Here is a 27,161-nt window from a genome sequence, read left to right as displayed (position 1 = left end):
ACGTGTTTGGGGAAAAGTTCTTCAAATTAGTTGTGTTCTGGTTAATCCATTATTATTAATTTATTTATTTATTTTTGGCTGCGTTGGGTCTTCATTGCTGTGTGCAGGCTTTCTCTAGTTGTGGCGAGTGGGGGCTACTCTTTGTTGTGGTGCGCGGGCTTCTCATTGCGGTGGCTTCTCTTGTTGCAGAGCACGGGCTCTAGGCGCGCGGGCTCAGTAGTTGCGGCGCATGGGCTTAGTGGCTCTGTGGCACGTGGGATCTTCCCGGCCCAGGGCTTGAACCCAAGTCGAGCATTGGCAGGCTGATTCTTAACCACTGTGCCACCAGGGAAGTCTGTTATTATTAATTATTAATCCAGGAATCCACCACCCCCCCTTTTTTTGCCCCAATAGGCTAAAATGATTGAATCTGTATTTGATGATTAACAAGATCTTACAGGCTCTCCTGTGGGTGTGTGGGGGGAGAATGGAAGTAGTGGGAAGGTGGGCAGTGTTTACATTTTGAACACCAATTCTCTTTATCTGGGATGTTTCTATAAAAGAAACATTTTGTATCTACATATACAAAATGTCCAGAATAGGCAAATCCATAGAGACAGAAAGTAGGTAAGTGGCTGTCAGAGATCCTGGGTTTATTTTCTGGGCTGATGAAAATCTGGAATTAGATTGTGGTGATGGTTATACAACTCTGTGAATATACTAAAAACCACTGAATTGTATACTTTGAAGGGGTGAATTTTATGGTGTGTGGATTATATCTCAATAAAGGTATTATTTTTTACAAAACTGAAGAGCCACTGAATCTCTACTGACCTCAGGACACTTGCTGAAAAAATTTTTTCAAAGAAGGAACACTTCTGAGATTGATGCATGGTTTTCTTTTCCCTCTAAAGGTGGAGCTAGGGGACAGTCTTGCCCTAGGACCTGGGGAAGTTCAGCTGTACAAACCACCCTAAGAATCCCAGGACCATCATCTCAGTCTCGTGTCTAGCTCCAAATAATCCTAAATCTGCTAAAAAATCTAGAGTGGTAGGAAAGTTCCCAACCAGTCTGTGGCTCTTTGCATCAGGCCCAACAAATGGCATGTCCTTGTTTGACCCTTTTCCCCTCGGAGAGACAGAAAGGAAGATCTATGTCAACTAGTAGGCCCCTCTGCCGATGCACTTGAATGTCCGATGCACTTGAATGTCCGATGCACTTGAATGCCCCAAGAGCCAAGTCTGTAGAACTGTAGCCAAGTCTGTAGAATGCTCTTGGGGCATTCTTTCAGCTTGGCTCTAGGCTTACAGTAGATGGTCAATTAAGGCCTGTTGACCTACTTGTCCTAATGAGACTTGACTTTATGGAAGTATGTGGCAAAACCACTCACTGTTTCAAGATCCCTGCTAGTGCCCAGGAGCCTGGACGCTCACCACCGCAAGTGACATCAGTGACTGTCCTGCAGCAGCTCTGCCACCTGAGTGGCCTGCCATGCCTCAGGGGGTCCTGCTGGCTAAACGCTACTAGAAAAACAATCAATTCAGTCACCCCCAGGCCCTCCCCTAGAAGAGCTCCACCAGTAAATACCACTTCAAAACACAAGGAAGGAATAAAGGGACGTGCAGATCCTAGTAGAAAGGCTGTATTCTTTTCTGAGGACTGCTATGTTTTAAGGCAAGTGTCACACATACAAAACAGTCAGAGATGAACAGTATTTACGACAACATGTTAGAAGAGCAGGGGAGACATCTTCAGGCAATGAGAAAGTGGCATTTTCCCCAGCCGGGTCACTCCTGGTCTGATTCCTGTTGCAGACAGAAAAGCAGGGAGAAAGCCAAGGGAGGGGGAGCAATCACCATCTGGATTTTACAAGGAAGCACCCTTCCCCAGGCACGGCGCTCCCCTCACCGCAATCCCAGGTCCAGGATAGAGGATGCGCAGTCCCTGAGTCTGATTGTCCAGCTCTACTGTCCATGTTTTGTAAAATTCACCTTTAGAAACAGGAAAATCAGGATGCCAAAGACATGCAACTTGCAGTTAGTCCACCTCTGTCCAAATTCAAACTCGCCCGGACTGGAGCTAAAATATACACACACACATACATATAGATGTTACCCGCATGTATACCTCCCACATACATGCTGCATATATGTATGTGTACCTACATAGCCATGTATATATGTGGAAGAAGGAAAGATGAGATCTAGTGACACCTGAAAAATAGTGAATGTTCATTTGCAGTTTGGGATCCATCAATGTGATTGTTTCCCCTTTGAAAACAGAAGGCATCAGCAACAAGCCAGAGGGTCAAGCCTTCCAGGCTCCTCTCAGCCCAGCTCCTGGTCACTCCTGCTTCATAGGAGACGGGAGTGACTTAGCTGGTTTAAAGAGGGCTGAAGGGAAAAGGGCCAGGTCTGCTCCGTGCCCCTTGGTTCTTCCCCACCCACTCTGCTCAGGTCCATGCCCCCCAGTCTTAATACAGGGGAGCTTCACTCTCTGTCCCCCCTTCCCCCATTCCAGTTGTGACAAGGGAATGAGTGAGGCTGAAAGTTTGGGAGTTTTAATGGCCAGTGTACGGTGGCAGAAATGGTGCCTGGGTGTGGGAGTCACGGGGAGGTCAGGTACCCAGTAGTGTGCTGGGAGGTGGGGTAGTTAATTCACAAAAAGATGAAGGACATCAGGAAAAGGCTGCATTTGATGCTAACAAGAAACTACTAAGAGAACAAGTGACGTGGTAACAGTTGCTCCTGCACACAGAACAAAGCCCTGCTCGTAAAAGCTGTCCTCCCCAGAAGAAGGAGCCTCCTGGAGAACTTAGGTTATCACTTAGGTAACAGTAAGGAGGGTACGGGGGTGTTAGCACTTGATATCCAAGAAGCAAAATGCGAAATGGTCGTTTTTCACGGATTCACTCAGTTTGCCTCACCAAATCCCTCTGAGGTAGGTAAGAGGCAGGTGACATCAGCCCCATTGTACTAATGGGGTAAAGTGAGGCTCCAGGACTTGCTGCAGGTAACCCCACAGATACACACCAACAGCCACAGAGAAATAGCAGTCTAATGCCTTGTAGGTTTTCCTTTCCTATCCTGGGCAATGCTTGTTCTCTCCGTAAAGCCCCCTCCCCTAGGTTCAGCTCAAGTCAGTAAGTATCAGGTGGACCATTTAGCTTATATAATTTTAAACTTTGATGTCCTGGAGGGAAAGGAAACCAAGTCTATGGAAATCAGCCAAAGCTAGGGCATCTGGGAACAGGGGTACCTCACTCTAATGAAGGGGTGGGTTTGTGGGGTTTTGAAAATATTTGTTTTTGCTGCAATGCAGCATTTTAGGGAGGGTCTAGTTGGATTAAAATCTATTGCTAGACCAGCCAGGGTCCTGAATGTGATGAACACATCACACCTCCCCAGAGGAGGGGGCCCTTCTCTGGCCTGATGCCAAATCAGAGTGGATGGGTGTAGAACAACAGTGTTGACATAAGCCCAGGCCAGGGCTGGGGCCGGAATGGGGTGTGTGTGTGTGTGTGTGTGTGTGTGTGTGTGTGTGTGTGTGCGTGCGTGCGTGCGTGTGTGTGTGTGTGTGTGTGTGTGTGTGTGTGTGTCCTGGCCTGATCAGGCTGCTTCCCTTTCCCCTGCAGCCTGTACTCCCCCTCCTTTCTTTGACTTCAGAATGTAATTGTTTACTTAGTGCCACTGACCAGAGACCCTAGCAGTGCTAACGCCATGGAGTATTTCTAACTCGACGACCTGCAGCGCCTCCAGCCTAGTGACCCAGAAGCCAGTCACGCCGATTTGTAGACTCTCAACACCTGAGGCCCAGCTCAGCGAATTCCAGCCACGGCTATGAATTTGAGAATTTTTCCAATTACTGTGGCTCACGAGGCAATGCGACAGATGACTGCCACCCGTCCAGGTCTGCCCGGAAAGCACCCAATGCTGAGCTTTCCTGGGTGCAATGAAGTAACACGTGCATTTTCCAAGCTTTAACCACCAGCTCCTATGAGCCTGTTACTCCCCGCGCCTGGCAGCTCGAGGGTGTGTTTCCAAACAGAGCTGGGGTGTACACAGTTGCACCTAGACATGGTAAGCCAAATGGTAGAGTGTCCTGGTCCTTGGGAACCAGTTCCCACTGGGAAGCCCAATGCCTGTGCTGAGAAGTAATCCTCAAACCGGTGACTGGGCCAAAGCATTGCACGGGAGGCTAAAAGTCAGTGAAGGCGGTGCCCGGGTCTGCCGACTGGACCGATGGGGCGGGCATCCCCGGCAGGCAAGCTGGAAGCCCAGCCCCATCACAGAACTGACTCCTTGGACTCGGGGGTGCTGGCCGCAAGGCCGGTGGGGTTTGGGTGTGTCACCAAGGGTGACGTCTCCTCCTCCGACTTGCAGTTGGGGATGGCCTCCACTTTGACCTCTCTCAGCTCCTGCTCGCCTCTCTTCATTGCCTTCTGATTCAGGTGGTGGAGGATGCCTGCACCCAGGGCATCACCCTCCACGTTCACCACGGTGGTGGTGCGGTCCCTGGGGGGAAGAGAACAGGCAGGCATTACAGCCAATGCTACCTGGAGCCACCAGGGGGCGGATGTCGCCTTGGGCTGAGCCACCAGGAAGCTGTGACACTGAGGGAGAGCAAGCTAGTAAGGGCACAGGGCCTCACTTGATGCTAAAGTGATTTTCTCCAAATACTTTTTTTTTTTTTTTTTTGCGGTATACGGGCCTCTCACTGTTGTGGCCTCTCCCGTTGCAGAGCACAGGCTCCGGACGCACAGGCTCAGCAGCCATGGCTCACGGGCCCAGCCGCTCCGCAGCATGTGGGATCCTCCCAGACCAGGGCATGAACCCACGTCCCCTGCCTCGGCAGGCGGACTCTCAACCACTGCGCCACCAGGGAAGCCCCTCCAAATACTTTTTATGAAAGTAACAGATCCTCAAGAAAACTTGGGAAAAAGAAAAGTACAAAGGAGAAAACAAAATTCACTCTGTGCCCCCCCTCATACTCCACAACCCTGAGTGAACCAGTATTGACCTCTGGATCTGTTTCCTTCCAGAAATCTTTCAATGTATGCATTTCACGTGTGAGACACCATCGTATAAAAGTTACAGACAGCTGGGATGATCGCATAGATTCCGTCCTGGGTCCAGCTTCTCTCCCACTCACGGTTGCGCTGTGGGAACCTGCCTTCTTGGTCTCACTTTGACACTGCATCTCTACTGAATTGTAACCTCCACATGCTTTCCCTGGCTGGTGGCAAACACCATCTCACAGAGAACAGCGCTGTCCTTTCCAGAAGCTTGTCTTCCCAGACCCCCATAACCATCCCCCATCCCTGGGGCTCAGAGGAAGTATTGTGCCCATTCTGAAGAACGGGGGAAAATGTGACCTTGCCCGCAGCACTGGAGAAGCTGAGGGCTGTGGAATCAGAGGTCGCGGTGGTACAGGGCTCCTGTGACTGCAGGTCTCGCCTGGGCAGCCCGCTTGGCGCCCTGCGTCCCTCGGCCTGGCTAAGCGCCCCTTCGTGACTGTACTTCCCACGTAGAGGAGACAGCGGGGTGAGGAAGGAGGCAGGGCCTCAGACACGCAGCTCTGGTCCCCTCCAGCTCCCCGCAACACACCATCGCAGGGACTGAGTTCCCTCCCAAGTGCTCTCTGGACAAGGTGGGTCTCCAAGGCACATGTCACAATTTCACCCCCGAGGAGCTGTAGGGATTCTGAGAAGCCCCTTCAAGTCTCCAGGGCTTAAACACAAGATTGGAAACCACCATTCCCAACCACCATGGGTAGAGCCATGAGCCCAGGGCCAGGCTCCAGTGTTTAGGGTATCCCATGCCCAGCCCTGACTAGCCTGGCCAGGAGTGTCTTTCTTCCCCAGTGTTGATTGAACGCTCCCCCATGTGCCTAGAACTCTTCTATGTGCTGTGCATGTGTTAACGCATTTAGTCTCCACCATAACTCTGGTGTAGGTTCTGTTCTTATCCCCATTTGACGGATGGGCAGACCAAAGCACAGATGGTTCATATCATACAACTAGTAAATGGCAAAGCTGGGATTTGAACCCAGGTACCCGGGCTCCAGTGTTCATTTTCTTATTCACAGGCTCTACTGTCCAACATCAGTACCTCAGCGGACCTTCCCTATAAAACAGGTATTGTTTGTATCTGAGAAAGGTATCATGGGACTCAAGGAAGCAACACTCAGAAACTGTTCTGTGTCTTTATGGGAGCCCTGGTAATGGTCATCTGGATCACAGTTCCTTCCTAACTCCGCTCCTGAGCCCAAGCCATGGCATTCGCATTAGCTGGGCTCATCTTTTCTCCCCTTGCAGAAATCACTCCTTGGATGTTCCAGGCCAAGGATGATCATTCCCGAAGGCTCGCTGCTCCAATGGCTATGACCCCTATGCAGCCAACAATCTCCATAGTCCCTTGGGCCCCTGGCTTTCCTGAATGTTCTGAGCAAGTTCTCAGTAATGACATGTTTTAAGTTTCTCTGCATGCCCCAGGCCAGCGGAGCGCCAAGCTTCTAGGGAGCTCATTACAGACTTTCTTTTATTCGGTGCCCTTAGGACTTGCTACTTACACAATCCAGTCCACAGCCAGGATTAGAGAGAGGTCCTGAGTGGGCAGCCCAATGGCCTCCAGGATAATGGCGATGGTGAGGACCCCTCCAGCTGGCACGCCTGCTGCTCCAACACTGGATGCTGTGGCTGTCACTCTAGGGGATGGGACAGCAGGATCAGCCATTAGCCCAGAGTATGAGGGGGCACAGAGACATGCAGAACATGGCAGCCATGGCTTGGAAACTGAAGACCACACAACCCTAGAGTCTGTCAGCTGTGCCCTTGAGAGGTTTCACTCTCTTCAAGTAATGAATTCACGCTGTTCTCAGTTTACAAATGAGACACCCGAATCATGGTGAGATTGGTATTCACAAAGTTTTTCTAAGGAAATCACAAGAAAAAGACCTCAAGTTTTGAACCAGGCCTAATGATGAAGGAAAGACCACAGAACTTACAGAATGGTGAAAATCTGCCCTGCTTTCAGCTCCACGTTGTTGAGCTGGGCAATGAACACTGCGGCCACACACTGGAAGATGGCTGCGCCGTCCATGTTCACAGTGGCCCCGATGGGGAGGATGAACCTGCCGATCCTCTTGTCTACACCATTGTTTTCTTCAATGCACTTCATCATAGAGGGAAGGGTTGCAGAGCTGGAAATGCAAACAACCAACCATGAGAATAGTCCTTCCTCGCCAGGTTAACATAGTACTCAGCTCGGACCTGGGAACAGAGCAATTGGCACCATCCTAGTTTATGGTACTCTCCCCTTGAAATAAGAGAAATATCAGAATTGTTGCAAAGTTTCTGTCACATGTGGGGTTTTGTTAACTCCCAAAGTATTCAAAATTGGACTCCTTAGATTTACCTGTTTTGTTTTTTTTTTTAACCTGGATACCCCTGTTCCAAATTTCTCAAGAACCACACATTGTCTCATGGTACAAAATGTGCGTCTCCTCTCTTGAATGTTTTTCCTCCCAAAAAGTAAAAGGCAAACTATGATTTTTTTTTCTTTTAGACCAAGAAGCCGAGATGGCTCTGAGAGTTTAGAAAGAGTAACTGTTTTTCTAGATTACAAAGAATAAGACCCGCTCTCTCCAGTGGGCTCGGCAGATTCTGCAGGGTGTGGCTGGCACAGTTGAGAGTAGGCTTGTTTCTGCCTAAGCTGGAGACACTTACCTGCTTCATTCTTTCCCCCCACTACCTTGTCATATACATAGCCAGTCAGGATGGGAGGAAACACGCAGTAGGAAGGCAAAAACTAAATGTGTGAGTGAAACGATGTGCTGCCATCCTTTGAAAGTTTCCTTTAATGTATTTGGAAAGCCCAATTTTTGTGTGAAGGATTTCAAATAATGACAAGGTCCATCTTTTGTACTAAATGAGATAATCCCACAATACTGTGGACTCCTAGAGAGCTGAGCATGCATCCCTCACCAGAATGCCTTGGTCTTATTTAGGAAATAATTCACCCATCCAAAGGGAGAAAGAATTGGGCAGGTATCATTCTAGAAACTTCCCTGCAGTGAGTTTTTGTTTTTAACATCTTTATTGGAGTATAATTGCTTTACAATGGTGTGTTAGTTTCTGCTTTATAACAAAGTGAATCAGCTATACATATACATATATCCCCATATCTCTTCCCTCTTGCTTCTCCCTCCCTCCCACCCTCCATCTCCCACCCCTCTAGGTGGTCACAAAGCACTGAGCTGATCTCCCTGTGCTATGCGGCTGCTTCCCACTAGCTATCTATTTTACGTTTGGTAGTGTATATATGTCCATGCCACTCTCTCACTTTGTCACAGCTTACCCTTCCCCCTCTCCGTGTCCTCAAGTCCATTCTCTAGTAGGTCTGCATCTTTAATCCCATGCAATGTGTTTTAAGTAGCTGCCTTCTTACACTTAGGCAGAGGTCTAATTAGGGTGAAGACCCACAGTTGGACTAAGTAATGGTCCAGTTGACCTCTAAGCAGCAAGAAGGAGAAGGGAATGAGGCAATCCCTCATTCTGGCAATCCTAAAAATCCACTTCCAAAGACCTGTGGGGCTGGTAGTACAAAAAAATCAGATGACACCAATTTAGAGTCTTCAAGAAATTAAAATATGTCAAGATGATGGCTGTGCATCCACCACAGGCTCATCTGGTTCCATATTAATACTGCTCAGAGCAGCCAAGGGCACCTGAAATCCACTCACCTGGAGCACGTGGCAAATGCTGTTGCAAATGGCGTGAGGAGGCCCAGGAGGAACCTGAATGGGTTTTTTCTCGTGAAGACAAAATAAATAAGTGGCAGAACAATTCCTCCGTGAATAAAATGGCCCAATATAGATGTGAAGATATATTTCCCCAGGCTGGTCACCAGCACGATGATGTCCTTCATTTCCACAATCTTGCTTCCAACCAGGAACATGATGCCCACAGGTACGTACCTAGGACATGAGCAAAGGGCACTGGTCAGTAAGGGTGGTGATGCTGGGGCTGAGAGATGTAGGCCTTTCCTGTCACAAAACGCAGGGACTCTCAACTAGGTGGTCTTCACCTCTCCCTAGGATGACCCTAAGGAACAGAAAAGGATGGGGGTATACCATGCCCATTTTACAGGCCACGAAACTGAGTAAAACTAACATGATTGCTCATTGTGGGTGATGGAGTCAGGACTAGGACACAGACTTCTTTCCCCTTGGATATTGTATGTTCTTAACAGCTGGATGCAACCAACCATATGGGCTCCCAAGTGGAAAGCAAGGAACTCTTCAAGAGCAAAGCCTCTGGGGCTGTGAGCTTGACTTTCAGCTTTGCTCAGGATTGTTCTGAGAACTTAGAAACACAAAAGACACCTATTTTGCAGAATTGCTGTGATACAGAATTGAGCCAAAGCTGGGTCTTTTGTGAAGTTTTAAATTCTTTGTGGTTTGGAAAACATGATTCTGTGGGAAAAAGTCATTAACAATGACCCTCTGGGAACACTCCTGGAGCGTGAAGATTTTTTTAATGGCAGGATGGGAAGAAGGAAGGGAAGAAATGAACTATGGGCGCTACAAAGAACAAAAGTCTGCTGTTTTGAATTTAATATAAATTGAGGCAGAATTTTATAACTATCGACTTTATTTGTAAATTTTAATTATATACATAATAGTGTCCCACGGTTCAAATTTTAAAGGGTACAAAAGGGTGAAGTCTGCCTCCCACCTCTGTACCCAAGTACTCATCTTCCTTCCAAGGAGAGAGCCAATGTCACTGGTTTCTTGAGTTTTCTTCCCAGAGATATTCTAAGCAGTATTATTTTAAAATCCCATAGTAACACATGAAAACATTCTCCTTTCAAAAAATTAAAACATTATAGATTAGGCCAACATCTTTAGGGACCATCCTCAAGCCAGCCCCATCCTCTGATAACCACTCCTACTTCCTATGCATGCATAGGCAATTTTTGGGCAACAGATCTCTCACTGCGGTTAAGACACTCAGCTGGGTCTGCCCTTCCAAATATCTGCTTCTGTAACTAATACATCACATTGAAGGAATGACTGTAAATTGGTTTCCAGATTGAAAACAAATGTCTTAACATACGAACATCACTTTCTTGCGCAGTTTCCTTTAATCCAACCTTTGGGAGGATTTTAGACTAAAAAAATAAGCCAGGAAAAGAACTCGACGTGATGAAAACATTTTTTCCTTTCTGAAAATACTTTTTTCCCCTGAACAACAGCAGTCATATGAAGTGTCATGTTTACAATATAGAGTCAGACTCTGGAATTTTGGGGTGAGCAAGAAAATTTGGTTAAGCAAGATAAACACCACCAGGGGAGGCTCCGAACTTGGCTTCCCACCGAATCTCAAACTTTCTTACCAAATTCCAGGCTTCTCTCCTAAAATCAGTGCAGCTGCCATCCCAATGCCATCTAAGAGAGAGACGTTCTGGGATATTTAAGGGTTGACAATAAGGAAGATGCTTTGTGCACAAAAGGATAAACTAGTTTCTCAGCAACGAATGGGTAGAAGCTAAAACCCACAAAGTCTGGCTTGAGTGAAACAGCAGGATAAAGCTTCTGAGGCATTGGCACTGAAATCGGTATGATTTCTGAGAAGTGACTTTAAGAGATCTTGTCAACTTTTTCCTTGTTAGCCAGAAATCAATCTGATGGTTTTTATTAAACAATTACCCTTTCATTGATATTACATAAAGAAACATTCACATAAAGGAAAGACCATTCCAAGTTTACATATATGTATGGAGTGAAGATGGATTTACCCTCCATGTTGTAAAATACTATAGGAAGGGGCCCTTCTGAAGCTTGAAGTCTATCCTTTAAAGTGAAATGAGCCTTATTTTATACAGCAGATAGCAAATTTATGGAATTCATTGCCCCACAAGATGATATGGGCATCCCATGTGATATGGGATGGTGGTGGGGCTCATAGATAAATCCCCAATGATAAAACCCAGGGGTCATTGTGGGTGATGAGGAAGTGATTGGTAACCATGACACATGCCTGCTTCTCTGAGGTCCTTCACCCCTTGTACCAAGACTGGCCTGTGGTACGTCAACCACATACAGAGCACTGGTCCAGGTGGTCCCATAGGGGTGACCTAGAACAGCTAAGTCAGGTTCTTTTCTGGATGGCAGGAGAAATGAGAGAGACAGCAGGTGGCAGGGTGACACTCACCACATAATCCATGACACCAGCACCATCGTCGCCTCATTGAGGGCATTGAAAAAACGAATGAGCTCTTCTCCTTCAGAGCCGAGTTTCTTCAGAGCCACTCCTAACACCAGGGCAAAAAGGACCAATCCTAAAATGTTCATACCTTCAATTTCGGTGCCAATGGGGATCTGTAGGATCAGAGGGGACAAAGGGTCTAAGTTTACAACAGATGAGTGAGAATTAAAGAATGCATTTGCTCGTTGTCTCTGCCAGACTGAAACACTGTGCCCGGAAGGAGGAAAGGCTCCTATTTTCTTTAACCCTCAGTGATTTCACAAATCAAGGGGCAGGAAACTCAAGGAGAGATGGAGTCTGAGGATATGGAAGTCAAAACACAAAATCTTCACCTAGTTGTTAACTCTGAAAGCTGTTCAAAATGGGCCTAGGTTGAAGCAGAAAGTAGCGAGCTCATCATCACTGGATATATTCAACTAGAGGTTGGACAATCACTTCAAAGGGTTGCTTTTAAAAGAAGAGCTGACTGGTGAAAGGTCCTTCAGATCAAGAGTCAGTGATTGTAACTTTGCCTCCTACATGTCAACAAATTCTTTGTTGCTAGGCTCTTACCATAGTCTCCTCACTGACGAATTTCAAAAAAGATGTTCAGAATCAACATGGATATTTTCAAGATATTCTTTCCTAAATCACTGACTTAAAATGTACAGGTATAATGTATTCTGTTTTTCCAGCAGTGCTGAATCTCACTACTCTAAGCATATGTTTGAGGAACATTTTATTCCATCACAACACATTATGAAATTCTGAACAGGAAACATGTCAGCGTGGTAAAAACCGAAAGAGCATTTTTACCACCGTTCTAGTCTGAACCCTAGTCCCAGCTCTGATACTAAATAACTTCTCTGAGCTTCAGGTGCTTCATCTGCAAGATGAAGTGAAATGGACTAAACTAATAGCTTTCGACTTTTTTAAAAAAGTAGAACTTTTCCTTCAATCAAAGAAAGGCTGGTAGGACTCAGAGCCACTCAAGCCCTAAGGAGGTGTACTAGGGGGTGGGGAAGGGCAAAGTCCCTCCTTCTCCCCATGGCAGCTCCATGGCTGGACTGAATAATTCTTGAGGTCCCTTGTCCCTTCCAGCTATATAGCGTGAAGGCTGGGACTTAGCTCAGTGTCTGGTAAACAACAGGTACTCAAAAATACTTGTGAATGGGGGCTTCCCTGGTGGCGCAGTGGTTGAGAATCTGCCTGCCAATGCAGGGGACATGGGTTCGAGCCCTGGTCTGGGAAGATCCCACATGCCGCGGAGCAACTAGGCCTGTGAGCCACAACTACTGAGCCTGCGCGTCTGGAGCCTGTGCTCCTTAACAAGAGAGGCCGCGACAGTGAGAGGCCCACACACCACAATGAAGAGTGGCCCCCGCTTGCCACAACTAGAGAAAGCCCTCGCACAGAAACGAAGACCCAACACAGCCAAAAATAAATAAATAAATTTATATAAAAAAAAAACTTGTGAATGAATGGTGGTTATAGTGAGTTAAAGCCCCAAGACAAATTCTATGTGCAGGCATAGGTTAAATCACCTATTAATTATATTTCAGAATAGCAGAAGGGGTGTTATAAAATTATTTTTTCTAAGAAAGGGGGAAGTAGCTCCAATTCAATGAAATGGATCCACTAAACAAGGTAAATGGCCAAAGGAGCAAACCTAACCCGTGTGTTTCAAACAGCCCATTCAAACCCCAAAGTCTTCAGTCCGGCTGAGAAAAACAGGCATCGCATATGCTCCTTCAGTTATGAAGCATTATTTGTTCTATAAGTATTTGCCACAAGTGATCTCACAAAAAGTTTTACCTTTTCACGGGTTATGTTTCCAGTGCTTGTGTTGTGGGTCACCTCTCTATAGTCGGTTGCATACTGTGAACGAGAGAAAGAAAAACTCCTGTCAGTTCACAGCTGAAGACCACCTGGAGGAACCGAGAGGACTGCTTGCTACTCTGTCCTTCTTCATTCCAGGTCTTCTGGGCATTCCTCACTTGGCTGGCCTGACAAGGGCCTCTGAGGACTGTGCAAAAGTTACTTAAGACCAAGGCAGCATGCACTCCAGACTTCTGGTTATTTAGGAAGCCAGGGAAATGGGGAGAATTTCCTATGCCCCCTGGTCGCTGGTTTGGAGAAGGTCTGCACACTTTCAAGCTGATGGTTTGATACCTCAAACAGCTTAGAGTTCATATTATTTGGGGAAACTTGGAATTCATTCCACAATGCCGAAGTACACTTTTCGATGTGTTATTTTATTTTCATTCATTTATTTATGTTCCACTATGTTCCAGAACTTATTTGAGCCTGACTGCTTTTCAGCATCTGTTTCTAATCTGCCTTCAGCCTCCACTCCCCAAAGCAAAGGCTGGAAGGCAAGACAGCATTTTCGCGCTAAGTCTTGGGAGACCACTCATCAGAGGTGAAACGTCCCTCCAACTCTGGTCATGCAGTTGACTTCACACACTTCTGCCCGACACACACCGTTGTCTCCCTGGGGCAGTATGCATTATCGTTGAGGAGACTCTGTTATAAGACACCCTTCCTGACCCTTCTAAGGACACCTGGCTTCTGAACTGTTGAGAGGAGCCCCTTAGAGGATTCAGACCCAGAGGCTTGCTTTGAACTGGCCTTTAAAGAGCTCTGGTCTCTCTCAGCTTTGACTTATCAAGCTTTCAGATGGGCAGAGATGTTCAGCTGTCCCATGATTAAGGATGGCAGGGCAAACAAAACCCACCCCACACCTTCTGTGCCAGGCACTGAAAGCCCCGCAAACCTTGTATTTTTCTCCTAGCTCATATTATACATACAAGCCACAGCTATGTTTATATGCAGGGTTTTTTTTGTTTGTTTGTTTGTTTGTTTGTTTTAAAGAAAGGCTGTAAGTAGAAACAGAAAAGTCTTGGCTTGAATAAGGCAATCAGTTTAGTCCATCTAATCTAGACCTTTATATTCTTTCTCTATATAAAGCATGGCTGCAGGGGAGTTACTTGAAGAATTGCTAAAATTAGGGAAAAACTGGAAACAACCATCAACAAGGGACTGGTTGAGTAAAATTATGATACTCTCATACAGTGGAATACAGCCAATAACTTATGCAGAAGGATATTTACCAACATGAGAAAATGTTAACAATAAGAGCAGGTTACAGAACAATATGTGTAGCACGTGTACATACTAACAATGTTATGTAGTATAATTATTTTAAAATCATGTGAATGTGCACATGTATAGAAAAAACATACTGGAAGAATGTATACCAAAATGTTAATGGGTAGCTCTAGGTAGTGATTATGGGCGATTTTTATTTTCTTCTACTTTTTTGCACTTTATTTTTATTTTTTGCAAGGAGCATACGTTATCCCTATAATCAGAAAAAAAGATTAAAATGTATTTTTAAAAAATTCTAGGGAATTCCTTGGTAGTCCAGTGGTTAGGATTTGGTGCTTCCACTGCAGGGGGCACAAGTTCAATCCCTGGTCAAGGAACTAATGTCCCACAAGCCACGCAGTACAGCCAAAAAAAAAAAGAAAAAATCTAAAATATTTAAGAGCTCCCAAAAATGTGATTTGAGGGTATTAGGTGATATGAAAAGATACTGGAACTAGTGGGATATTTTGGAAAAATTTTTGGTTTCTTGTTGTTTTGTTTGTTTTCACTCCAGGGGTATATCTATAAATTTTAGGCCAATGATACTAAGTGTTGTTAACAACACAACCCTCCCTGTTCCACCTTACCTAACTCTATAGCAGTAATTTATACATAACCCACCCCTCCCCAAAGTTTCATATTTTTAGCAAAGCATCAAGCTTACCGTACGGAAAGCTGCAACCACAAGATTTGACGGAAACAGGTTTCTGTTGGAAAAGAAAGCATTTTGTCAGTATTCTTAAAATTTGGTATTCAAAGTGTCCACTTTAAGATGCCCATTCCTGACAGCCTGACACACAGGGTTCCCTCTTTCCCCACGTCCAGTATTTACTGCCATCTTCTGCTTGATCCAAGCACCCACTGTGCTTTGGCTGCAGGGCCCCAATAGATACTTTGAGGGCACTGATCTTTATCCTCATCTCCCTCATGGTACCCCTGGATATTTAGGTAAGCTGTGTCCAAGGAAACTGGAATAATTGCATCACTTTCCTTTCCCCTAGAGGCTAAGCCCTAGTGCAGTGATTTTCAACGGGGAGTGGCATTGCCCACTAGTGAAATCCAAAGGAGTGTTTTGTTGTTGTAATAACTGGGGGGCATTCCTGGAACTGGGGGGCTGTGTTCAGGGGGAAGTGCCAGGTCCCAGACATTTGTTCTGCTAAATATCAGTCTGAATGTAAAGCTGTCCCATTAATGGTGACTCTAAACTCAGAAGCAAGCACCTAACCATTTTGGTTTAGAGCATTCACATCCTGACATTATTTTTATTATAAATTACTCTCCTTTAGTATTTTTTCTTTTTTAAAACTTTATAGCATACTTACATTTTTATTTCTATTTTTAAAAATATATAATATCCCCGTCTACCTATTTCTCCCACTCTCCACCCCCACCTCTGGTAACCACCAAGCTGGTAGGTTTTTTATATTACAGTCAAGTCATATTGATGTTTGAAATTATGTGTGTGTAGGTAAATTCTATTTATGGATTTCATTTCAGGATGAAGGATAGTATAAATATTTGTTATAAAAGGAGAGCAGTAGAACTGATCCAGTTAAACTAGATTTTGAAACCAAAATCTATTCATGCACACAGTTTTTATTGAGGGCCTCCTTTGGATCATATATTGTACAGATGCTGGTCATGATATACAAGAAAATCCCACTGATAATCCGTTTGTTCTACCCACTTCCTGTAAGAGTAAGTCTAGAAGAGTAAAAGACCATCCTTTACAATTTGTGCCAACCTTATCCACTCATTCTTACTTCTGTGGTTGAGTTGTTCATGGCACTAGAATCTCTAGGCAACTATTTACATGCATTCAGTTTCAGGGGTAGGCAGGTCTGACTGTAGCCCAGTTTGGCAAGCAGAGTCTAAGAGGCCTCCTGGTAGTCACACCTTTGTGTAATACCCTCCCCTTCAGTGTGTGTGTCATGGCGGGTGGGGAATGGGTATGACTTGCTTCTAGCCAACAGAATACAGCAAAGGTGATGGGATGTCACTTTTGTGATTTGGTTACATAAACTTGTGGCTTCCATCTTGCTAGAAGACACTCTTTATTGCTTTCTGGGCTTGCATATTTGATGAAACAAGCTGCCATATTGGAAAGACCCGTATGACAAGACATGGAGGGTGGCCTCTGGCCAACAGCCAGCTAGGAACTGAGGTTCCCAGTCCGAACCTCAAGGAACTGAATTCTGCCAACAACCACGAGTCCTCAGAAGTGACTCCTTCCCCAGTCAAGCCTTCAGATGAGACCCTAGCTGCGGCCAACACTTTGATTGCAGCCTTATAATAGACTCTGAAGCAGAAGACCCAGCTAAGCTGTGCCAGGATTCCTGATACTACAGATACTATGAGATAATAAATATGTGTGATTTTAAGCTGCTAAATTGGTGGTAATTTGTTATACAATAGATAATGAATACACTCACCAAAAGGGTTAACGAGACACAAAAATGACTTCATTAGAACACTCAGGAGGCTTCCATAGACAGCCAGCATCTAGAGACTGCAACACAGCCTTTCCCATCTTGCTTGTCTATGAAATCTGAATTGCTTTTAACATACTTAGAGAACACCCGCAAGTACATGCCTGTATTTAAACAGACAAAATGTGATCTTCTGTTGAATTAACCATTGCAAAATGGTGATCTTAAGTTTGATTCCTATTACAAGCATATTTACTTTAAAAGAAAGGCAGAAACAGACTAGGCATTTGTATTGACTATTCTTTAGTGTGTAGATGACTAGCAACTTACATTTGCCTCTTATTTCCATTACAAAGCACCCTTCTCAGTCTTGTAGGAGTACGTTTGGTATCTCATTTACATTTGCTACACTAGTTAGAAGCAGAAACAGGCTCTGAGCCAAGGTTTCGCCCATTCTGCATCCACCACAGTAGTTCTCAGACTGAGCTGGCCACCTGCTTCTCCCCCTAAGAAGACAGGGAAGTTAAGGAAAGAGCTGGGTTAGAAGCCCTCTGTCTTCTCCATGGGGGATGATTTCCCCTGCAAATACTTCACATCCTTCAGGAATGAGCTGTTGACCTGCCTGGTGTCTTTAGCATAAGCAATAACCCAACACTGTCTCACCCAGAATGGACCCTAACCCAGAACTTCTAGACCAAACAGCCACTGTTTGGTCAACCTGTTTTCAGACAGTCTACAATATCTAGTCTATAAAATCCAATGGGAACAGAGGGGTATATTCAATACTAGAGTCAAAACAGTGACTCCTGACAAAAAATCAAGTTCCTAAGAACATGATGTGTTCTGGCAGTTTGTTATAAAGTTAAACATTACACTTACCATATGAACCAGAAATTCTACTCCTAGACATTTACCCAAGAGAAATGAAAATATATGTCTGCAAAAAGGACCTGTATGAATAACAGCATTATTCATAATAGCTCAAAACTGAAGTGTCCATCAACTGATGAATGGACAAATAACATTATGATAAATCCATACAATGGAATCCTACCTGGCAATAAAAAGGAATCAACCTCTAATATACACAACGTGGATAATCTCAACAACATCGTGCTGAGCAAAAGCAGCCAGACAAAGGAAAGTACATGCTGAGCGATTCCATCACCATGAAACTCTAGAAAAAGCAAAACTAATCCATAGTGATAGAAAGCAAAACTTTCTATCCAAAACCGCCTGGGGCCAGGGATGAAGAGTGGGAATTGCTGAGAAGGGTCATGGGAGACAAAAATGTTCAGTGTCTGGATTGTGGTAGTGATTAAATGGTTTATCTATTTGTCAGAACTCATTGAACTGCACCCCTGAAATGGATGCATCTTTTGTAGGTAAATCATATCTCAAAATTGCTTAAAAAGTTAGGACAAAAGATACAGCGCTAACTGCAAAGGAGATTTGACAACCAAAAAATTACGTACATTCAATGGGATGACTGAACTCTTTTTAGATTACATAACTCAGCTCTCAAATATTGATCCTTTGGAAGGAATCGCCTGCAGGCAGTGAGTTGAACCCACAGAATCACACTCCTTTCCTTCAGTTCCCCTGGTTGCCACAGGCCAGGAGCAGGGGCAGGAGCATGTGAGGCTGCAGGAGTAAGGCAAAACATTTTTCTCTACTCTTCATGGTTTGTGCCTTTGGTGTTGTATTTAAAAAGTCATTGCCATACCAGAGGTCATTTTATGTTATCTTTCAGGAGTTTTACAGTTTTGTGTTTTACATTTAGATCTGTGATCCACTTTTTTTTCTTTTTTAAGAAGTTTTTTTAAAAAAATTTATTATTTTTGGCTGCATTGGGTCTTCGTTGCTGTGCGGGGGTTTTCTCAAGTTGCGCCGAGTGGGCTTTCTGAGTTGCGGTGCGCAGGCTTCTCATTGCGGTGGCTTCTCTTGTTGCTGAGCATGGACTCTAGGCGCGCAGGCTCAGTAGTTGTGGTGCACGGGCTTAGTTGCTCCGCGGCATGTGGAATCTTCCCAGACCAGGGATCGAACCCATGTCCCCTGCATTGGCAGGCAGATTCTCAACCACTGAGCCCCCAGGGAAGCCCTGATCTGTGATCCATTTTGAGTTAATTTCTGTGAATGGTGCAAGGGCTGTGTCTAGATTCGTTTTTTTTACGTGTGGATGTCCAGCTGTTCCAACGCCATTTGTTGAAAAGATTATTCTTGTGCCACTGTATCACCTTTGTTCTTTTGTCAAAGATCAGTTGACCATATTTACGTGGGTCTATTTCTGGGCTCTCTTCTGTTTCATTGACGTATTTGTCTATTCTTTTGCCAACACCACACTGTCTTGATTACTGTAGCTTTGTAGCAAGTCTTACAGTCAGGTGTGTCAGTCCTCTGACTTTGTTCTTCTCTCTGCACTCTTCTTATCTCTCTATCCTTTGACTTTTAAACAAGATGCTACTGTGAACTCGGGCTTTTTCTTACTCCTGAGCTCTCCTGTATTCAGGGATGAGCTGCTCGTCATGCAAGCAGTTTTGCTCCCCCAGAGCTCTGTCTCCAGGCACTTTTCCCAGCTCCTCACATTGACAGAGTAACCATCTCGGCTTTCAAAATGAGGGACATTTGAGCTGGAAGGGATCTTGGAAATGATCAAATTCAACCCCTCATTTAGTGCCCAGAGACATCAATTTGCTATATCTACCATTCATGTTCCATACAGACCAGCACTCTCCAACAGAACTTTCTATATTTATGCTGTCCAATATGGTAGTTGTGTGGCTATTGAGCACTTGAAATATGGCTAGTGCTACTGAGGGTCTGAATTTTTTGTGGGGGGTGTGCTGTGTTGGGTCTTTGTTGTGGTGTGCGGGCTTCTCATTGCAGTGGCTTCTCTTGTTGTGGAGCACGGGTTCTAGGCGTGTGGGCTTCAGTAGTTGTGGCACACGGGCTCAGCAGTTGTGGCTCTCGGGCTCTAGAGCGCAGGCTCAGTAGTTGTGGCACATGGGCTTAGTTGCTCCGCGGCATGTGGGATTTTCCCAGACCAGGGATCCAACCCATGTCCCCTGCACTGGCAGGCGGATTCTCATCCACTGCACCACCGGGGAAGTCCTTGAATTTTTTATTTTATTTACATTTAAACTAGTTAAATTTAAATAGCCACTTGTGGCTAGTGTTTATCATATTAGATAGTAGAGATCTGGAATTGTGAGATCCACGGTCTGGAAATCAGAAGGATCAAATGGTTTTCTCAAGCTTACCTCTGCACAGCACTCAATTTCACTGGGTATTAGGGTGCTTCTAACCATTGAGGTTCTTTATTTTATTTAAATCCTCAAATATGTGATTTTTCTGTTATTTGACCCTGAGAAATTTCCTTGAATTACATAATACCAGATATACATTAGACCAAAGTTTTTCAAACATTAGTTGGCCATGGAATCAATTTCCTGGCTCTAACCAGCATTTTATAAAAGATGTAATACATTAGACAGAGTAGAAAAGATCAGCATGTATCACACTTAAAATGTTGTTTTGTAGGACTTGTGTTTCAGATTGTATATGTGGGAGTGAAGGTGCCTGTATGTGGATATGCCATTATTTAAAATGTATTTCTCATAGTGGGTCTAAGTCAAAAACATTTGCAAAAAATGCCAAGACTGTACTACTAAATCCAGAGACCCAAGTCAGACCAAATTGGGAGAGAATGAATGGACGAGCCTTTCCGGTGCTTTAGGAACCTTTGGACACAGTACTTAAAGAAGCAGAAAAACTGGTATGAGCTCAGGCTGAAGTTTTGAAAGCAGAACTTCTGTTAGTGGTACTGTGCAGACTGGTGCAGCTCACACCATGAAAAACTTCAGAAATGTTCCTTCTTCATACATCTGGTGTGTTTGTTCTTCTGATCCTATTGTCAAGGGTGGTATGCATTTCCCTGTTCCATATGAGAAGACTGTAAAACAATTTACTTTGGCTTGGTATATTTTTTCTGTTCCAAAAGTATTTCCTTTCATTTAAGTTCAAAAATTCTTTACCGAATTTATGAAAATTTCAAAGACTCTTCGGAACAGGATACAACACTCTATGTACACCTGATAAATATTTATTATCCCTAGTGCTTATTGTTACAGGTTCAGTTAACAGGAATGTGCCCCTTCAGATCTTGCTACCCCCTACAAGGCTGGGAGCAGAGGAAGGGCTGGGGGTGACGGTCTCACACTATGGAGACAGTAGGGGGTAGGGGAGTAACCTATCCTCTTTCTGAGGCCCACATCCAGTTTTAGATTCCAGCCTGAAAGGCTAAGGCTGGGACCCTGGGGTGGGGGACGTTTAAGGAAATAAAGCTAAGAGCAGTACTCATTCTCTATCAAGTAGCCCTCAGCTGTCCCTGAGAGGCTGGGACACACTAGAATATTAGCAACACACTCAAATATTAACTCATTTAATCCTCGTAACAAGTCTAGGTAGTAGCTACACTATTATTAACCTCACTTTACAGATAAGGCAACTGAGGTACAGAGAGGCTAAATGACTTGTCCATACAAGTAGGAAGTGGTAGAGCTGGATTCAAAACCGGGTAGCTGACTTCAGTGTCTGTTCTTCATCACTATCCACACTACCTCTCTGGGTTTATGTTCTTTTCTAAACTATTCAGGCATGGTGTCGAGCTAAAGAATTTTTTTTAAATATTCTAAGCTGCCAATTTTAGTGACTAGTTAGGCTGAGAAACCTCCATTAATTTGGATCCATGTTAGATTCGCTAAGAGTCTTCATCTTGCCTACAGGTTTCTTCGCACCTACTGAAGAAATGTGTTCTTTGCAGCCTGAGAGGCATCATATTCACCCAGTTCTCGGGAAGGAAGGTAAGTCCCTAGCACCACCCTGTGTGAAGGGAAAGGCTCCAAGCACTGTCCACTGTTGAGAAAATGAGCACAAGAAAAGCAATAAAGTCTAGAAAACTGGGCGACAGGCAAAATCTCAGTTGTCTTTACCAGGCACATGGTAGCCCCTTCTGCAAGACAGTGGCCCAGGACCATTCTTCTGGCTGCCAGTGCAGACAGTGTCCCGGGCCCAGGAGATACCTGCCTCATTGGCAGATAAGCCTCTGGTTTTCCATTTGAAAACCACAAATATTATCACTCAGAGGAATGTCTGAGGTCAGTTGCCTGAATCCTTTCCATTGACAGGTGAAGAAAACTAGGTCAACTTTGGAGACCAGACATGTGTCATGCAGGGGAAAAAGAAACTGAGATGTCAGGAAGAATATGTGGGGATTTCTGCCCCATTTCAGCATGGAAGGCTCTTCTGTGTTTAGTTTTGATTTTCTCCATTTTCCAAATTTCCTACAGTGTTGATTATATTAGTTCAAAACATAGTCACTGTTCCCCTTTTTCTCCAGGCTCCATGTGATTCCCAATATACCTAAAGGCTACATTAGCTTCAAGTCATCTTGAGGTCTCAAACATCCTTTTCTTCCCACTCACTCTCATTTATTTCAGACTATGAAGAGAGAGCCATCCCCATTAACTCATGTGAACCAAAAAACCACAACTGTTCTGTAATCTTGCCCCATTTATAACATGAGCAAGCATCTACTGGGTCAGCCCTATTTTTAGAGCTATACAGACATAACTCATTTAACCCTCACCACAATCCTGGGAGGCAGGCACTCTCATCATCCCCATTATAAAGATGAGGAAGCCAAGGCACAGAAAGGTATGGACATGTCCTAGGACCCACAGTCAGTAAGCGTTGTTAGGGACCAAGAAGTTCCACAATGACTGGGTTCCTGAATACCTGCTTAGAAGTCACTTTGGGTCACACCCAGTACTGAGTCCCGTACTCTTCCAGGTTCCAAAGCATGGCGCTTGGGCTGCTCAAGAGGAGACCATGACTTTCCCACCTGCCAGTTGCTGTCCACTGTCCTTTCTCAGCTCGCAAAGGGCCTGCTCTAGCCTCACCCCCATGCCCCAGTCTGCTATGCTATTTCTAATACATTGTGTTGGGAAATCAAACCACTTGGCAACGGCATTCTGAATTTCCTAAAAGGCATAATCAGTGTCTGTTAGCTTCATTTCTCTCTGACTTGTAGTTCCATCTTGAAAAACTAAATTAGAAATCATGGCAGAGAGAGGCAGTGGGAGTTTGGGGGCACTCCACGATCTGGAAAGGTCATGGACTTGAGCAAAGCCTTGGCGGCAGCTGCAATCAGTCACCTGAGACTTTCCCCACTCCTTCCAGGCGTTTAAGTTCTAGGCAGTTACCAGGGGCAGGCCTGCGGGATCATCGAGGTGTTTGCCCACAGAATCTCATATTCACTCACTTGCCCACAGGCAGAAAGGACTGCGCCCTGCCTTTGCCAGGGAACATGCCTGGAGTCACATAAAATTGGCATCCATAAAATTGAAAATTGGCATCCATAAAATTTTATGAAACCATAAAATTGGTTTCTTTGATGGAAGCAATTTTAAAATGTTTACCCAGAGAGTCCCCAGACCCAGGAAGCATTTCCACGTGGCTCAGGACTCCATTTCTCCTCAAAAGCTGCTCAATGAGAGTCAAATCCAACCTACACAGTCACTTTCCTTCACTGAAGAGGCTCAACTCCTTTGCTTACAAGAAGTGAGCGTCTGCCCCGAGCTGACTATACCCTTACCTGGTACACTTACATGCGCATCAGAGCAAACATTTCGGAGATGGGACTAGGCCACCAGCATGGCCTCATTTCTATGGCATGTTGACTTGGGGAAGGGAAGAGTGGGAGAAATAGAGCCCTGAACCAGGGGGCATGAGACCCATAGTTCTTCTAATCTCTCTTTCGACAAACCACTCTGTGTCCTTGAGCAAATCACTTAATCTCTGTCTCAGTTTCCCCATACCACCTTCCCTACCTCTATCCATGACCTGCTGGATTAAAGAAGTTTGGCCCTTGGAAGCATTATGAAACACTACCTACCCCCAACAAGCTACGACAAATGTTCTCTTGGTCCTTCCCTGTATTTGTGGCCCGAGTCACTGAAAGTCTGTACTTACACTGACCACTAAGCCATAAGGATGGGTCATTCACTTCAGAAGCAGGAGCTGAAGGGGTTTGTATCTAAAACTAGAAAACCATGATCAGGAAATAAGTCCCTTCTGGGGCTGGTAGAATAAGGTAACCCCTCCTTCACTCCCACCCCCGTCCCCTGTTTCTTGGCCATTGCCTCTCTCGGAGATAAAAGAATGCTACTAGCGTCTCTATGGGGTGCCATCAGCAGGTCAGAGCATCCACACTCCGAGCCACTAATCCCTGCAAAAAAGACTCCCTTAACCCCATAACCTTCCTCCCTGACTGATATGCTGAAGGTAGTAAGCCAAAGGTACTCTCACCCTCAGTAGACTTTTTCAGTACCCACTTAAAAGTTAGTCCTCAAACCTTAAGGATCTTTAAAGACTCCAAATATCAAGCTGCTAGACACTAGACAAACGCTGTAGCTCATCAAAGTTCTAATAGGCCACCTCCACCTGTCTTTTTGGTAAGAAGTTTTGGTAATAACTTTTTGGTCCCCCTCATCAGAGAGGTTTGCTTTTTGATTTTTTCTATGTAAATTCCTTTGGGTTTTTTTTGTTGTTGTTGTTGTAATTTTACTTATTTGGTTGCACCACACAGCATATGGGATCTTAGTTCCCTGGCCAGGAACTGAACCCGTGTCCCCTGCAGTGGAAGTGCAGAGCCCTAACCACTGGACTGCCAGGGAATTCCTGTTGTAATTAAATGAACACTCTCAATCTTAAGTGGCAGACAGTCATCACATTTTCCAGAAGGAGAAATAGAAACAGCAGGGAGTCAAGTCACTTTGCCCAGAGTTTGCTGTTTTTCACAGCCTCAGCAATAAGGAGCTTTGCTTCGGTGACTCAAGACAAAACATATGTCCAAGGCTCTGAATCCAGAATTATTGGAAATCTGGAGGGGGAGCCAGCTGAGGTCCTCACTCAGCTGAACCTGGCCATGTCAGTAAATGCCTCTAGGCTGCAGTTTTCCCATCTGTGAACTCTGGGCTAATGGAGAAACCAAAAGAGGCTGAGGCTTTGGCCAATCCACAAAAACTACACTACATCTCAAGGGATGAAATGCAACTTCTAAGAGTCACAAAAAGCAGGCAAAGCTAAGTGAAGATGCTTCTTTCTCTCTCCTCTCTAGAATTCACATCTTCCCACAAATAAAGCCCCTTGAAACTCATAATACTCTACAATGTTCCTGACTATGGGGATTGACAGCAACCTGTCCCAAGTTCCCAGGAGAGGCATGTTTCTGGGCAATGAGCCCTGCACAACTAACTCCAGCCTTGTTATCCTTGGGTCCACTGACAACTCTTCAAAAAATTGCCAGCTTCCTACCAGCCAAAGGGCTGAAACAGAGGCCATAGATTACAGGTGAGAATGGTCCAACAGGCAAAATTTAACCAATGCTCCCAGAAGCTTTTGGGCACCGTTGGGGGAGAAAATTGGGTGAGGACACTGGGGCGTGGTTGGAACGTTTTCCCTAGTTAAGGCAGCCAGAGAGCATAAGGAGTAAAGTACAGGTGAGACCGCTGCCTCTTCCCTAACACACTCCCACCTAACGGTAGGACTGGTTCTTGCTAAAAGATGCAGTACCGATCCTTGAGAATGTCAGGTGCGCCCCGGCTGACGTCTGCAAAGGTGTGGTCAATATGCAAAGCCTCCAGACGTTATTTTGATATTTAAAAAATGTTAAGAGCCACCAGCAGCCAGTTAAGAATGAACTCTTAGGAGTATATGAGGGTGTATGAGTATGAACTAGAGTGCATTAGAGAGCTGGCGTCTCCCACTGAGCACTCGGCGAGGTGTTGGCTGGCGGGGAAGGGAGGACGTTACCTGGCCAGGTCGAGGAATGAGTCCACTGTCTCTTTGGGGACCGGTGGGGGCCCCGTCTCCTCCAGACCCAGGTCGCTGGACTGAAGGGTCTGCGCGCCAGATCCAGGCTTGATGATGAACGCCAAAGCGACTGCGAGAGCGGAGGCGCCTAGTGTGGTGAGGCCGAAGTAGGCTATGGCGATGCCGCCCAGGCGCCCGAGAGAGCTGGCGTCAAGGGAGGCGGCGCCCGATACCAGGCTGCAGACCACCAGCGGCAGGATGATCATGCGGAGCATGCGGAGCAGCATCTCTCCAGGAAAGGCCAGGTAGGCGACCTGTGTGCGGTTCAGCTTGAGCCCACGCAGCGCCGCGCCCAGGCCGGCACCCGCCACCACTCCGGACACTGTGAGCAGCACCAGCGCGTGGCGCCGTAGGAAGCCAGCGCAGCGCCGCGCGCGTCCGGCCGTGCTCCCCTGAGCGCCAGGCCCCGCTGCAGGCCCCGCCTGGGCGCTGTCTAGGTAGCCGTTGGTCTCGCTGCTCTTCTCCATGGCGCTACCCGCGGCTCCGAGCTGGAGGAGGCGGGGGACTGGGGCTCCGGAAAAATACGCGGCTCTCAATGAATGGATCAGGCGGAGCTGCCGAGGTCCGCTAGCTGTGCCTAGCGGGTTCTGGGAGCTAGCCCGCGGGGCTCTCCCGGTCTTGGCCCTGGAGCAGGTGCGGGGAGGGCCAGGAGAGACGCGGGAGAGCGGGCTGGAGCCCTGGGGTGAGTGGATCGCGCCGCGCCCAGTCCTGCACGGCGGCCACGGGCCGAAGATGATGTAATGAGGGAGCTCGCAGTTGCGGAGGAGAGAGGGAGCTCTGAGAGACCTGGGCCGGCCCCCTTCACACCCACCGCCCCGCCCCCTCGGCTCCGGCCAATCAGCGCCCGAGAGTCTCCTCCGCGAGCCCCTCGCCCGGCTCCTGGCCACCGGCGCGGGGGGAGGGGCGGCCCGGACGGGGAAGCCTACTGAGGCGGCTGGGGTGCGAGTGTAGCCGGCTAGTCCCGGCGGCCGCAGGCTAGGAGGCCCCGCTAACCGAGGCCCGCTCCCGGCGACCGCGGGGGGGGCGGGGCCTGAGGGACAGCCAGGGCTCGTTGGCACCTGCCGGGGCCGCTCGGGCCGGCCGGGGTCTGGGCCCTCGGGGTCAGAGGGTCGGGGAGAATGTGGAACGCAGTGACGTTCCTTGTCCTGGGGGTTGGGGGAGGGGAGGGGTTGCCAACAAGGTTGGTGCTGTCGCCCCCGCGCGGCCCGTTTTCCGCCGCAGAGCCCGCCCGCCCGCCTTCCTCTCCTAGGAAGGGTCCTCGCGTGAGGGGATCCTGGGCGCGCTCCTAGCGCGTGGCTTGGGGCCGCCGGGATAGGCCCTGGGTCGCCAGGCAGCTGTCTGCGGTATGTGAGCTGAAGACCAAAACTCTTAGAGAAGAAACAGAGCTCTTACCACCACTTCCAGTCGCGTTTCTACCTTGT

At 46.4% G+C, this 27,161-nt stretch overlaps 1 protein-coding gene across 1 annotated transcript; it reads right to left on the bottom strand.

Annotated features, from left to right (window-relative positions):
* Positions 1-1,605: 1,605 nt before the first annotated feature.
* On the bottom strand, positions 1,606-26,490 carry SLC1A4 (solute carrier family 1 member 4). The gene is made up of 8 exons (XM_082642957.1): positions 25,681-26,490; positions 15,042-15,084; positions 13,043-13,105; positions 11,195-11,361; positions 8,722-8,955; positions 6,985-7,179; positions 6,550-6,684; positions 1,606-4,493 (listed from the first exon to the last, which is right to left on the bottom strand). Exons 1-8 carry the CDS (start codon positions 26,205-26,207, stop codon positions 4,265-4,267), a joined length of 1,593 nt encoding a protein of 530 aa, XP_082499083.1. The 5' UTR covers positions 26,208-26,490; the 3' UTR covers positions 1,606-4,264.
* Between the last annotated feature and the right edge of the window lie 671 nt (positions 26,491-27,161).

This window comes from Mesoplodon mirus, assembly GCF_964341445.2.
Source record: "Mesoplodon mirus genome assembly, chromosome: 14".
In the NCBI taxonomy this organism is placed as follows: domain Eukaryota; kingdom Metazoa; phylum Chordata; class Mammalia; order Artiodactyla; family Ziphiidae; genus Mesoplodon; species Mesoplodon mirus.
Note: the sequence above shows the minus strand (reverse complement) of the source record. Positions and strands in the feature narration are given on the sequence as shown.